The following is a 15,482-nucleotide window of genomic DNA, read 5'->3' as shown; positions in this document are numbered from 1 at the left end:
CACACTTTTTTGAAAAAAATTGACCTCACCTTATGGCAATCACGTTTACACACTGCCTCCGAAATATTCATCCGTCATTAAAAGAAATTCAGATCGGGTTCGATTTTTTCAGTTTGAGTTTTTTGACAGTTCACAGCCACTGTACAAGCGAACGCCAAAATACAGAATGCCGATTGTCAAGTAATCCACTTCCTTGCACACTGAGCTCACAGAAACTGGTGGTCTTCTTTCTATTATGTGGTTTTGAATCACCGCTGCTCCTGATGCGGAGGTAATGATAAAGGTAACAATGACAAGGTTTGTTATAGTTCTATTATGACAACCCTTGAAAGATTTTGGCATGGGAATGATAATGACAATGGTACTGTATTTGGTCTTGGTCTTGGCAGAATACAACTGCTACGCTGCTGCTGCTTTTGGTTATTGATGTTGTTGTAGATTATTACTGCTGCTGCAAAGCAAGTACAGTAACTTGCTATGGCCAATAAATAGGCAGATATGGTGCTGTAAGTATTTAAGACATACTGCTGATGCACAAATACTATATGTAATAACATGAGCACACCTATACAGGTGGAGCTGGGGAAGGAAACTATTCTTTTTTTTTTTTTTCTCCATTTCTTTCACCCAATGGAGTCTGGGTTCGTTGCTACTGTCATCTTTTGGCTTGCTTAAACAGCACTGATGCTACGGGATGAGAAAAAACTTGAAATGACGCGGGCTGAATAACGACACTGCTGTTCTCAGTAGAGCTTCTCATCGCTGAATTGAACTAGTTTAATTACTGAACTCATCTGAATCAAAACTGTACCAAACAATGACACTTTTGTCCACTAGAGCTGCTTTATGGCAGAATTTTGGATTTGTATAAGTGGTTCTGTTACTTTCCTGTTTAACACCATAAAGCTGATTTGACTTGACTTGATGCGTCTGTCCTGTCCAGGTGGTTGGTGGAAAAATGACAGAGGCAGGGAGACTGGGGGCCTTTATCACCAAAGTAAAGAAAGGAAGTTTGGCTGACATTGTAGGCCATTTACGAGCAGGTAATAATTATAAAAATTAGACTGACTTATTTTGTAAGAAAGTTGCAGTATTTAAATATTTAAGTTTCTCCTTAGCTTTATGAATGTCTTCTGCTAGATCTCCGTTGATATTTTTGGTTGCATATCTACGTGTAATTTTTCACAGCTCATTATTCAGTCAGTCTGTCTATGCAGGACGCCGCCAAGTGCTAAATGGTTTCTTTTTTTGATTTCAGGCGATGAGGTTTTACAGTGGAACGGAAAGGCGTTGCCTGGAGCAACTAAAAAAGAAGTTTACAACATTATTCTGGAGTCCCAGTCAGCACCTCAAGTGGAAATAGTTGTTTCCAGACCAATTGGGTAAGCTAAACAAACCAAAAAAAAAAAAAAAAAACGAGCGGCTAGTTTAGAAATTAAATAAAGAAAACAAACTTTTTGATTTATGAGTGACTTCAGTGATTTTTCTTCCTGTTGCATGTTAAAGATGTATTCAGCGAATTCTGTCCAAAAACTTCTTGAAAAAGGTCTATAGAGCTTATCAGTAAGTAAAGTAGTATCTGAGAGTGTTTGTCTTCCCAGTGTCCCCATTGTCACCCTACATGCTCCAGACCCTGATCTCACCCTTAAAACTGTTCAGCCATCGCATTAGAGCGGTCCTTCGGTTCCCTATTCTTTCCTGCGTCTGGACAGTTTTGCTATGATGTCTCGTCTCAAGAGGGAATGTGCAGTCAAGTTTGTGTGTATGTGTGTGGAAAAACGAACCGAGAGAGAAGCTAATGATCTGTCAACTGACACTCTTTTCTCCTGTGCTCCAATTGTCTGTTTCCTGCAGAGATACTCCAAGACTTCCAGGAACATCACATCCTCCTCTAGAATCAAGTAGGTTTTGTGACTAGTTTAAAAAGATGGTTCTAGTGAAAATTCTGACATCATTTACTCACACTTGTGTCATTTCAAACCTGTATGACTTTGTTTGTTACGTAGAGCACAAAAGGAGATATTTAGCAGAATGTCCAAGCTGCTTTTTTCCACGCGGTTAAAATGCATCAAAAAGAGAGTCACTATTGAATTCCATTGTTTGACACAAGGGCAGTGTTAATCACTTCAACAAAATTATTTTCAAAAACTGTCATTAAAGGTATAGTTCACCAAAAAATTAAAATGTTGTCATCATTTTCGCACCCTTGTGTCATTCCAAACCTGTATGTCGAACACAAAAGAAGATATTTTAAAGAACCAAACAGTTGTTGGTTCCCATTGACTTCCATGGGAGGGAAATAAATACTATGGAAGTCAATGGGACCATTGTTTGATTACCAGCATTCTTCAAGATATATTCTTTTATGTTCTACATAAGACAGAAAATTATATAGGTTTAGAACAACATGTGGGTAAACTATCATCTTTATCGAATGTGACATGACAAAAACTATGATTGAAAATCAAAATTAAGTACATTTTACCATTAAGTGTGCAATATATCACAGCTGTATACTTATTATGTCAACTTTTTGAACTTATAGCTGGTTCGAGTTCTATAGATGAATCCCAAAAGATGGAGCGTCCATCCATCTCTGTAATGTCTCCGACTAGTCCTGGGATGTTGAGAGACCTCCCTCTGGTACTGCCGGGACAGCTGTCGGTGAGCATGGAGAGGGGGAAAACACTTTGCAGAAAAAAAGATGTAGACAAATTTTCACACCTGAAAATGAATGTGGCATGTGACAAGGTTGACGTATTTTATCTGTTAACTGAGTAATACATTTTTTTTTATTGCCAACACTTTAAAACTTGGAGAAATTGATATGTTTATTTATTATTATTATAATTTTTAAATTATATATATATATATATATATATATATATATATATATATATATATATATATATATATATATATATATATATATATATAAATGTTTTTTTTTTTTTTTTTTATACCAAGGTGAAATTATGGTATGATAAAGTGGGCCATCAGCTTATTGTCAATGTCCTACAAGCACGAGAACTGCCCCCTCGACCAGACGGACGACCCAGAAATCCCTACGTCAAAATGTATTTTCTTCCTGATAGAAGGTAAAATATTTAAAATGTATTAATAATAATTCAAAAATATTTCACAATATTATTGTTTTACTGTATTTTTGCTTAGCAGAGTTGAGACTTAAAAGTACTACAACTATATGACTGTAAACTTTTGAATGGTAGTGTAAACGGATGGCCTCAAAATTTTTTCTTTTTTTCTAACAATTTTTTTTTTTCTGTCTTTGATGATATATTTGTCCATGCACTAGCTCTCTAATGTAAGATCTGACTTGCATTTTCCATTTTGGGTTTTGCTGAGTATCTGAAATACATTCCATGCCAAAAGATTAAATAATAAGCAAGCGGTAATGGAATCTGCAGACTATTGTGCTGATTTCTAGGAGTAATTTGCAAAATTTGCAGACTGCATGCATTCTTTTAAACACACTACATTCGTCTATATAGTGACAAGAGCAAGAGACGGACGAAAACGGTGAAGAAGAGTGCAGAGCCAAAGTGGAACCAGACGTTCCTGTACTCTCACGTCCACCGCAGAGACTTCAGAGAGCGCATGCTGGAGATCACTGTTTGGGACCAGCCCAGGGTCCAAGAGGAAGAGAGTGAATTTCTGGGAGAGGTGTGTGTGCTTAAATTAGTATGTCCTGACAGTAAGATGTCAAGGTATCTATATCTAGCTTCAAAACAACACATAATGTGTACTTGTGTTCCATTTTCTTGACTCCACTGGTAATAATATATATATATATATAAATGTACATATTTATTTATTTATAAATCCAAGCCAGTGGGAGCATAGCAATTTGCTCTTTGAAGTCCATTTTGTTAATATGCTAATTTATACATCCCCCTGGTGTGCAGTTGCTCTGAAGCAGACAATTGATGTTTCTCAGGTGTAAAGTGTCTCTGGTAGTCCTATTCTTTCATGTTTCTAATTCCCTTTTACTGGTTTTTGTTTTGACCAGATTCTGATCGAGCTGGAAACAGCTCTATTGGATGACCAGCCACACTGGTACAAATTGCAGACTCATGATGTGTCGTCCCTACCATTGCCCCAGCCGTCCCCATGCCTCCCTCGCAGACATGTTCATGGAGACAGTCCAAGTAAAAAACTGCAAAGTAAGTATAAGCTGGCATATTTGTTCTAACAGTGTGTGTCACTGTAAAAAGTGAGGTCTTCATAAAAAGAAATCAAGGTAACTGTTTGCATTTCTTTTTCTTTTTTCTTTTTATTTTCTTAAAATCTAAACCCAAATTTAAACATTTTATGAACACAATTAGGCTACCTGTTCAGGAAAGTATGTTTTATAGATGATGTCCTCAGTTAAAAGTTAAAATCAAGTGATGCAAATTGTTTCCTTTATTTACATGGTTTTAAATTGGTCAGTATTATGGGCCCTATAATACACCCATCACAATGCGACGCAAGGCAAAGCGTAAGTATGTTTGCTAGTTTCAATCCAGCATCCAGCACCACATCATTTAATTAGCAAATGCATTTGCGTGCTGGTCTAGAAAAGAGGCGTGTTGAGGCACAATGCTATTTTAAGGAGCTGAAAATAGACTGAGCCATAGACCAGCTCAAACCTGGTCTAAAGTCTGGCGCATTGTTTTTTCTTTATTTAAAGAGCGTACGCGCTGCTTATTTAACACAGGGACGCACAGCAGCACACAAACATGCCAAATATAAAAAATTAAAGGATTGCAATGCATAAGATTTTTATATGCATTTATAAGATATATATAAATGCCTACATGTCATAATGGATAGTCAACACATGTATCAGAATTAGGCTATTTGCTCGCACACAAACATCTCCATTTCATCTCGGAGACGCGTTCTGTCTTTGCACTTGTCAAATTCCATGGTGTAAATGGCAAATCCATCATGGCACGAGCGCAACTGGCTCTTAAAGGGAATGGAAAATGAGACTCTGATTGGTTTATTGCACGTTACGCCCAAAAAACACCCATTACTCATTAAGATAATAGGGACAACCATTTAGACTATGCGCCCGGGTGCGCCAACCGTTTTTACGTCGTTAAAATAGCAAAAGTGGATTTGGACACACCCTGAGTGCACCTGCGCCGTGCGCTTTACAAATTGCTTTTAGATCGTTAAAATAAGGTCCTATGTGTTTAATTTCATGTTTTTCTGTGAGAAATGTGAATGTCATGAAGAGCAACGTACTTGTTCTATACGCAATCAAATGTATTTAAAAAAAAAAGTTTTTATCTTTTGAAGAAAAATCTTTTGAATTTATTTCATGTTTGATAATTTTCAATTTAAGACAAAAATGTTTTAGTCTAGTGTGATCCAATGCTGTGAATGCTTTATACTTCAGTTATTAATTTTCCATGTTGTAGTTTTATTGCTTTATATAACTTTAGTTTACTGATGTTTATTGTCCAGTGCATGATTATCATTATTTATTGAAAAAAACAAACAAACAAAATACATATAGTTTCTATACTTTTCTTCATTAAAAAATATTGTACATCTTGCCTTATATTAGTTACAATTTATCTTAATTTTTATATATATATATATATATATATATATATATATATATATATATATATATATATATATATATATATATATATATATATATATATATATATACATACATCATCCTTACGCATATTATAAACTGTTTTTATTGTTTTCAAAACCAAAAGAGACTTTGTTAATGAACATTTCCATCACTAATGTTATTGATGAGATTAATACTGATAATTTAAAGCAGAGGAGCAATGACAGAAGACAGAAGTTGCTGAACATGAGAAAAAAAACAACAGCTACAGTATAAATAAAGCAAGCAAATGATCAAACAATGCAACCATATTAATTATTCATACCCCAGTTTGTGTTGAGAAGAGGGTGGAGGAAAAATGAGGTAAAACTGAATTGCTTTGAATGCAGGTTGCACTGCAGTTATAATTTTTGTTGTACTTTATGTTCAGTAGTTGAACTGTATGCTGTGTGTGTGTGTGTGTCTCAGGATCTCATCGCATCATTGAAACAGATTATGATGATGGTATAACGGTAGTGTCCACAGGTGGGTGGGGACAATCATTACTCTGAAGAGTAGAAACCCATCACAGGGTGAGAAAGAAAGCTAATGTCACATATTTATTACTAGCGTTTACAGTTGTTGTTGTTTCCTGTTCTTTTGAGCCTTTTAGTTGCATACAAGCATACAAATTAATTTATTCTGAATTGGCAAAAAGATGAAAGCATAAAATCAAACAGAGTGTGTATGCTTAGAATATAATAATATATAACAAAAGAAGGCTCTGCTAGTTTGAGAAAAACAGAACAGAGTCTTTCTCCTCCTGTGCTGGGCTGTCGAGTGTACCACAGAACCACAGAAACACCCCACATGAATTCTGTGCATGGACACTGTGGAGGAATGACTCCACAATCACGATCTATATAAAACACACTTTTATCACCTTCATAAGACCTGTTAAATTTTGTTGTCAAGCTGGAGTAGCTAGAGGTTATAAAGTGATTATAACAGTGTATAACAGCATGTAACATGATTAGTATGGGTCTTATGAAAATGGGTGTTACCTCTGTTGCATGCCTGCATAGAAAAGCTTGCTGTAGAATTTAGAGCATAAAAGATAAATAAGCTGTTTTTTTATACTTTATTCCATGACTATTTTGAACATAAGAGTACTGCAAGTTGTCAGACCTGCAGTAAACATGGTATACTCTTATGTATCTTGGATATCCAAGATAAAATCTAAGGATTGTTGTCTGGACAATCTGTTTGACTGAAATTTTGTTATACAGTTGCACCTATATATATATATATATATATATATATATATATATATATATATATATATATATATATATATATATATATATATATATATATATATATATATATAGTTAATGTCAATAATGAGAACTTGATAATGTGACATATTTTTATATTTATATTACTTTTACATAAAAGAACTCAGGATTTATTTAGGATTCATTTGAACATTGGGGGTTGTGGGGGATATATTGGAGTGCTTTCCATTTATATTCTGTTTATTAATTTAGGAAAACTTCCACTTGTTCAGAGTTAGTGCTTTGAGGAGCAATCATAAAAAGTTCAATAAGATGCATGAGTCATGAATTCTCAGAAACCCTGTAGCGTTTAATGCTTAATTTAGGCACATTTAAAATTCCTTTCAACATTGATTGGGGGACGATTCACTTCCTTCCCAAATCTACTTTTTAACGTTAACTGCCTGCATGCCAGATTTCTTTTACAAAAAGCCCCAATTCCTTACTATTGCAAATCAGTGTGCTTCTCCAGTTCAAAATCGTGCTAAATACATTCACTCAGGGGCGTAGCAACCGGGGGGGACGGGGGGGACACGTCCCCCGCACTTTTAGAAACAGGTGATTTCTGACCCCTGCTAATTTTTTTTTTTTTTTTAGGATCCAGCGTGAATATTTCCGGCAGTGTTCTCTGATTTGTTACTTAGATTTGAGTGAAGTAACATTCAGCCAATCACAGAGCGAATCATCTCCTGGGCGCGTCTGCTATGAGCTTCAAATCTCTTGTTGCTCTTCTGAATTTTCGTTCGTTCGTTTGTTCACTTTGCTATTAGGCCGTCTGGGATAAAATGCACCCCAGAAAAAAGTAAAGGACGATTACATCCTTTTTTCAAACACACACTGTAAGTATGTTACAGTATGTCGCGATGACACGAATCGCGCGATAAAGTTTTCATGTTATGATTTAACCTATTGAACCCGTATGGACCTCGTCACGTCGCGCCGAATTCAGTGTGTTAAATGCTCTCCTAATTGTCACTTTGGATAAAAGCGTCTTCTAAATAAGACGTAACAATATTATTGGTTTCTGCTGTCTTTTGTTTGTCTACGTGCTGCTCGCGTATCATTTCACAATAAATCATATTTGTTTTGCAACGAATATCTTAAAATACTTTATCAAATTTTATTCTTTTAATTCATAACTGTTTATGTCCTAACTAGTCTGCAGGAAAGGCAGGCTGTGACGTCACTGGCAGAGAGAGGGGGCAGTTGCTCAACCTCTCCAGAATGTGTAACAGGTGAGATTTGTATCTGGGTTACTCCGCCGCGGTACCCCGAAGCAATCTAAAATAGTCCGAATATAAACACTTATTATAGGTGCATCCTAGTGATTCAGGACAAGCCAAAAACACGGTTTGGAAAATGGATTCATGGTGTACTCGCTTATTATATACATTTTTCTACATTTTGAAAACAAACAAAGTTACGGACCGCAGCTCTGATTGGTTATTTTTTACCGGGAGTGATGTATTTCTGCAAATGGCAATAGGACCACTGGGAGGAGCCAGAGGAGCTTGATTTTTTCACAGATTATCTGTCTCATATTTTTCATAAAATGTATGTTGTATAAAATTACTGTAGATGTAATCTGTATACTCATTTAACACCTGTTTTTGTCCAACTGTTAAAAAAAAGAAGTTATTGTTCAAATGTAGTGCAACTGAAATATTGTAAATATCATAAAATATCTTTATTTCATAAAAAAAAAAAAAAATTATAGATGGTCTCCCATTGGTCTCAAAGTCCTGCAGTATTTTTAAATTTCGAGTATGATTTAACAAAAATAGGTTCCTGTAAGCTATCATGTCATGTTCCCAAATTTGAAAAAGTAAAATGCCAATTGGTATTCTATTTAGAATTTATTATGAACATAAGCTTTGGGTCAAATCACCATACAGCTGTCCCCCCCACTTTTAAAATGGCTGCTACGCCCCTGCATTCACTTCATAGTTCATAGACATTTTCATGAGTGAATTGTAGTGGAAACTGTATGTGTTTCAGTGAAAATGATACAAATGCTGTTAAATCCTTAATGAATTAGTTAAATTCTGTGGTTGTAACCATCAAATCCTTGATGAAATGTAGCATCATCTGTAGTGGTTTACAGTTGTACTTTAGAAAATTAATTAATGACATTGATACAGATTGCTTTTGTGGTGTTGTTTGCTCAATATTAGTTCAGATGTGAATCAAGCATTGCTTTTGCTGTTTAAGTAGTTTTGATCACTATGTCAAGAAATACCACAAAATAATGAAAAAATGGATAGAAAGAAGATATAAAGAAGCCATTGTATGGTGCCGTTATGTTGAAATAATTTTTGTAAGGGAAAACTCCCACTGATAGCATCAAAAAAATAAATAAATCCATATCATATTTTTACAATAACACAATTCAAGGCTTTATAGATTTCTACTGCCACACAAGACTTGCCATCTTTTTAGAGACTTTCTTACCTTTTACTAAACTCATGCATCATGTGCAATTAATTCTTATATTTGTTCTGCCAAGCGAATTAAATATAAGTCAAATGTAAAACATGACACCAATTGATCATGAAAATAAATGCATAAAAGGGGACAAATTCAGACAAATCCTAACAGTACAATCATACAGAGCAGATTTAGTTTTTCTTTATTTATTTTTTGCTTGTTTTCTTTCTAGCATGTGTAGAGCAGTAGCAATTGTGCTGGTAATTCAGCACAATACTTTGGCATGAATTGTTGTAGTAGTTTTAGAAATGTGAATGTTAATGTGTCACTCTCCAATGTCCCTATTTTATTTATTTTTGGCTGGAACAAGTCCATGACACAGAATGTACTTGTATTAAAGCAGCAGAGAGGAACTCCAGGGACAGGGAGAGGTCAAGCACACTGACCGTACCTGAGAGACAGGCAGCCATACAGCATCGCTCGCGCTCAGTGTCCCCACACAGAGAAGACCAATGTAGAGCCCGCTCTCGACCTGCACACGTCCCTATGCAGAGGTGAGCCACATCAACTGAATACCACAACCTAACTGACCAATCATAGAAACTATTTAACAGTTTATTATTATTAATTTGTTAAATTCATTGTTGTATTTGTTTTTATTTGTTGCATTTATTAATATTTATTTTGATGTTATTTTATAGTATAATTTTTTTCAATCATATAATAATAAACATTATAATTATTTTACCATTGAAAATCACTGTTTGTTTCTTTCTGACTTTTTTCTTATGAGCTGTTGCTGATTAATAATTCCCTTTCCCCTTTGTCAGATCACTACAACGTGAGTCAGAAGTGATTCTGATGAATGGGGATCGCTTGCGAGAGCCTATCTACTTCGAGTGAAATAAAACGAGCCAATGCATATTGGCATACTATAATTGCACCAGCTGCTTTGCATCGCAGCGCGAGTATATAACAAGCAGCAGGTGCATTCGCATATCTGTCTTTCGCTTCGGAGCCAGACAGTGAATGCTGTTCCTGTCTCCTGCAAGATTCTACAGAACGGTGATTCGAGTCTCTGCGAGGAAGCCTCTGTGTGGTGTTGGTGTGACGACGCGTGCAGTGGTGGTCGCAATCTCTCTGTGTCAACAATTTGAGCAAAACAGCTGTTTTCACAGCGTTGTTGGTTCAGTGGGCATGACACTCAGAGTGAGTGCTCGCACAGGATTGCACTACTTCCCTGTGTGTAGCCACGGCTATCTCCTTGTGCATTTCAGCACTTCAAAGGGCTGACATGATCGATCTACTTCTTTTTCAAGATGTCATTCAGATGGTGTATTTCTGGATACGGCCAATGTTTGACTCCGGCTGACAGGCATGATCGCAGTATCACATGTTTGGGCTATAAGCACGCTGAGATGGCGCTCATGGATGACTCAAGTTCTCATTGCGGGAACATGACCATTGCAGCGTTACGGTCGAGACTGAAGAAGCCTACTTCGGTTAATAGCCTTGATGACTTGAGGATCCCAGTAAGAGGTAACCCGCCAAACCAGTCTCCTCAGCCCCCTCACTCATCTGTAACGCTACCCGCGGAGCCTCCAAGAGTGCGCACTGGGCCGCCCCCGGTGGTCCCAGTCATTTCTTTTGGAGCTCCACCGGATGATCAGATGTCGGTCGCTGCATTGGAGGGTGAGCTAATCTCCTCTTGGGATGACGACTCGGCTGCGCTGCCCCCCTCAGGTGTGCCAGCTTTTTCCGAGTCAGACCCCCAGCTAAAGGCTATGCTTTCCCGGGCCACCGCAAGTGTCGGGCTCGAGTGGAACCCCCCACCGTGTCCTGAACCTTTGCGGCTGGACGATTGGTATCTCGGGGCGGCCCGTGCCGGTTCACAGCACCCTGCCCCAGTGCCTTTCTTTCCGGAAATGCATGAGGAGGTTACAAGGACAAGGACTGCACCTTTTTGAAAGTGAAAAAGTGACATGAAATTCAGCCAAGTTTGGTGACCCATACTCAGAATTCGTGCTCTGCATTTAACCCATCCAAAGTGCACACACACAGAGCAGTGAACACACACACACACTGTGAACACACAACTGGAGCAGTGGACAGCCATTTATGCTGCGGCGCCCGGTGAGCAGTTGGGGGTTTGATGCCTTGCTCAAGGGCACCTCAGTCATGTTATTGCCGGCCCAAGATTCAAACCCACAATCATAGGGTTAGGAGTCAAACTCTCTAACCACTAGGCCACGACTTCCCCGGAACCATTCTGGTGCCTCTTCCTCCCTCACTACCCTTGACGGCGGGGAAGCTAAGGGTTACGTGGAGATTCTACCGGTGGAGCGGTCTGTGGCAATGCAGGTGTGTCCCAAGACTGCTACCTCCTGGCCTGAAAATCCATGCCTCCCCTCCCAGTTGTGTAAGTTCTTGTCCGCTCTCACGGGCAAAGCTTACTCAGCCTGTGGAGAAGCTGCCTCCGCCCTGCATGCCATGGTGCCCATGCAGGTCTGCCAGGCCAAGGTGCTCAAGGAGTTGCACGAGGGTAGTTTCGTTATGCAGAAACTGTGTGTGGTGATGGACCTCGCCCTCCGGACAATGAAAGTCCCTGCACGCTCCCTGGATCGGGCAATGTCCCACTGCAGGGACCTCCCTTTCGAACCATTGCAGACTAAAAGTTCCTGTCACTAAAGACAGTGCTCCTGACTGCTCTCGCTTCCATCAAGAGGGTAGGGGACCTGCAAGCATTTTTGGTTGACGAATCGTGCTTGGAATTTGGGCCGGCCAACTCTCATGTTGTCCTGAGACCCCGGTTTGGATATGTGCCCAAGGTTCCTACCACTCCCTTCAGGGACCAGGTAGTGAACCTGCAAGCACTGCCTTCAGAGGAGGCATACCCAGCCCTAGCTTTTTTCTCTGTCTCGTCCGCTCTTTGTGGGTTTACGTGAACAGAATGCAAAGCTTCAGGACCTCAGATCAGCTCTTTGTATGTTACGGAGGCCAGCAGAAGGGAAAGGCTGTCTCCAAGCAGAGGATGGCCCACTGAATAGTGGATACCATCACCTTGGCCTACGAAGTCCAAGGTGTGCCTTGCCCGTTCGGGTTGCGAGCGGACTCAACTAGAAGTGTTGCTTCCTCCTGGGCCCTGGCGCAGGGTGCCTCTCTGACAGATATATGTAGAGCTGCGGGCTGGGCGACACCTAACACGTTCGTTAGATTCTATAGCCTCCGTGTAGAGCTGGTATCTTCATGTATACTCACCCCTAGTGGCCAGTAGCACGAGTGACCCGTTCTTAGAGTTGGCTTAAGACGCCACTCTCAACACCTTGTGCCGGAAATAACACTCTCAACACCTTGTGCCTCAGCGGAAAAACAGGTATGCAAATTCACCTGCTGCATGTTATATGCTCGTGCTGCTATGCACAGCAGCTGGTGCAATTATCTCATGCCAAAAGGTATTGGCTTGTTTTATTTAACTCGAAGTAGATAGGTTCTTGCAAGTGATCCCCATTCGTCTCCTCGGGGAACGAGGGTTACCACGGGTAACCGAGATGTTTTGTTTTTTTTTATCAGCTAATTTGCCCACCCATTAATAAATATTCACTATATAAAGAGAGCAAATGTTGCTAAAAACTAGCTTAAAGGGATAGTTTACTAAAAAATAAAATTCTGTTTTTAATAACTCAACCTCATTTCGTTTCAAACCCAAACCTTTGGTTATTTTTAGAACACAAATTAAGAAATTTGCGATGAAATCCGCGAGCTTTCTGACCCTGCATAGACAACAATGCAACTGCCACGTTCAAGGCCCAGAAAGTTAGTAAAGAGATTTTTAAAACAGTGTATGTTACATCAGTTGTTCAACCTTAATTTTATAAAGCTACAAGAATGCCTTTTGTGTGCAAAGAAAAAAAAATCAACAATTTCTTCTCCTCTTCAATAATAATGAAAACATTTTAACAGTGTTCATGCAAAACTCTTTCATCTGACACAGCAAAGATATAACGCTCATTTATGCACGCATTTCAATGTAATGCTGATGTAGCTGATATAGTTGTGTGGAGTGATGATGATGATTGATGTGTGATGTACATTTACGATTCAACACTCTTTATCTTCTCCTCAGGAGTCTGGATGAGATCCACAAAAACCGCCATCATTCCTATTCTCCCTCTCACTACCATGACTCCCACCAGGAACATCGCTCCGGAGATTCTGACTATGAATATTCAGAGGACAGGTAACACTATTCTAGTGCTCAATGCTCCAAAATGCATATATAAAAATGTGTGTGTGTTTGTGGAAAAACACTGTAGCACTTTACATAATCATATGCTTTAGCTATATCGAACTGTACAGTATGTTTTTATTCACACCTAGACTGATAAATAGCATCAGGAACATTTGATGTTTTAGAAAAGAGTTTGACGTGTTTTCATATTGTGTCAACAAAATGTTTTATGCTGTTGCTTTACTAAATACTAATACTACTAATATGACTAACAGTCATAGTTTTTAGTTCATTCCCATTAATAATAGTACAAATATTGCTAAATACATGTCTATCACTTTCTACACATATTCTGTTTTTTTCTTTTCTTTTTCCTCACCATCCTCTTACTTTTGTTTTATGTTTGGTTGTCAAACTGTCAATGTGTCACCATCACCATGGCAACCTTAGCGAGGTCCTGGAGATGCACAGATCAATCCGAGGTGGGAGTGCTGAGTGCCTGCATACAAACAGGTAAAAATCCAGAGCTGCCACTTTGAGTTACCTGTATCCCAGAATGCCTTGCTTTTCGCTGTTTCTTGACAATTTTAGAGCATCCAAATCTTATGGTGATGACATAAATATAATTAGAGAATTTAGAGCAAGACTTTTTTTTCATCTTAAAGTTCATTTTGCTTTTAAGAATTTACATGTAATCTTTTTTTACAGTCATTTTTCATCTGTTGTCTGTGCCTGCCATGTTAAAAGATTGAAAAGATTTTTTGTGTTTGCTTGAGTAATGGTTTTTATTCTGTTTTGCTCTTTTTTTTATGCCGGCTTGTTTGTGCTAATGTAATATAGGAAATTAGCTAGGCACTGTAACACACTTCCCCCAAAGATGCCCTTGTTAGTGAATGGTATACATAAAGATATTTACAGGTAAGCTATTGAGCAGATTCCCATACTGTTAGTGAAATCTTTTAGACCCTTGCAGCAAATTTGTGTGCTGTTTCAGTCATTACAGACATAGTTTCCCTTCCCTTTCATTGTGTTGTACCTCTGTAATGGAGTTTACCATGAGTTGTATTTTGTAATAATCTAATGTGCATTTATTAATTGTCCACCAACCATTCAATGCAAGTCTGTGAAATTGCTGTATAGCTTTTCGGTTCATAAACACATACTCTGTTATTACTTTTTAACCACAATTCAAAATCAGAACAAGCTATCGATATATATTTAGGTAAAACAACAAAGTTCAATGAAGATGAGAATGCAGTAAGCAGAAGATGCAATAAATCACAGTTTTGATTAACTATACACTAAAGAGAAGAATCATACTGTTATGTTATCATGACCCAAATATGAATACAATATTATATCACCAGGTCCCTGCTGATTCCCATCCTAGTATACAGTTTTAGACTGTAAGATACTTAATTACAATATTTACATAAAGAGTATGCTTTAATCTGGTTTAAGATAAACTTGGCATATATACTGAAAATTCATTATCCACAAATGAGGTAAATTCAATTTAAATTAAATTACTCGTATAAACATTCAATAACACATATGAATACTGAGTATCTCTTTGTCATAAAAAAAATACTGTATTGTTTTTCTAGACACAGCTGAAACATTTTACAGCATCACAAATATTATGTATGAAAATAAAACTGGGAACAAGTCCTTATTGTAAATCATTAATTGAAATGATTCATTCAAACCAGCTGATTCATTCATTAGGAAGTAAGTGACCATTTTATGAGAGGGTCATTGAATCATTGATTCATCCGATTTGTTCAAATATGAATCATTCAATAACAAGATAATCTTTTGTTGTTTTGTTTGGAACTAAAACAATCAGTAAGTAAATATGACATGACATTCATGGAAAACAGCACTTTTGCTTGTCATACTGCTTAAA

General features: G+C 37.8%; 1 protein-coding gene across 6 annotated transcripts in view; it reads left to right on the top strand.

Annotated features, from left to right (window-relative positions):
- The window catches only part of rims1b (regulating synaptic membrane exocytosis 1b), a 67,685-nt gene that overhangs the window by 37,128 nt on the left and 15,075 nt on the right, over positions 1-15,482 (top strand). For 4 of the 6 annotated variants that reach the window (XM_026204380.1, XM_026204379.1, XM_026204378.1 and 1 more), the window contains exons 9-19: positions 944-1,043; positions 1,259-1,382; positions 1,855-1,901; positions 2,546-2,664; positions 2,968-3,098; positions 3,513-3,684; positions 4,031-4,184; positions 6,071-6,127; positions 9,746-9,899; positions 13,469-13,582; positions 14,024-14,086. In XM_026204380.1, coding sequence (XP_026060165.1) covers positions 944-1,043; positions 1,259-1,382; positions 1,855-1,901; positions 2,546-2,664; positions 2,968-3,098; positions 3,513-3,684; positions 4,031-4,184; positions 6,071-6,127; positions 9,746-9,899; positions 13,469-13,582; positions 14,024-14,086 — 1,235 coding nt within the window. Of the gene's footprint in view, positions 1-943; positions 1,044-1,258; positions 1,383-1,854; positions 1,902-2,545; positions 2,665-2,967; positions 3,099-3,512; positions 3,685-4,030; positions 4,185-6,070; positions 6,128-9,745; positions 9,900-13,468; positions 13,583-14,023; positions 14,087-14,413; positions 14,492-15,482 lie in introns of all 6 variants that reach the window. The other 2 variants (XM_026204381.1, XM_026204376.1) reach the window with 2 other exon arrangements.

Source organism: Carassius auratus, chromosome 26 (assembly GCF_003368295.1).
Source record: "Carassius auratus strain Wakin chromosome 26, ASM336829v1, whole genome shotgun sequence".
In the NCBI taxonomy this organism is placed as follows: Eukaryota; Metazoa; Chordata; class Actinopteri; order Cypriniformes; family Cyprinidae; genus Carassius; species Carassius auratus.
The sequence above is the reverse complement of the archived record's forward strand: the minus strand, read 5'-3'. Positions and strand labels throughout refer to the sequence as shown.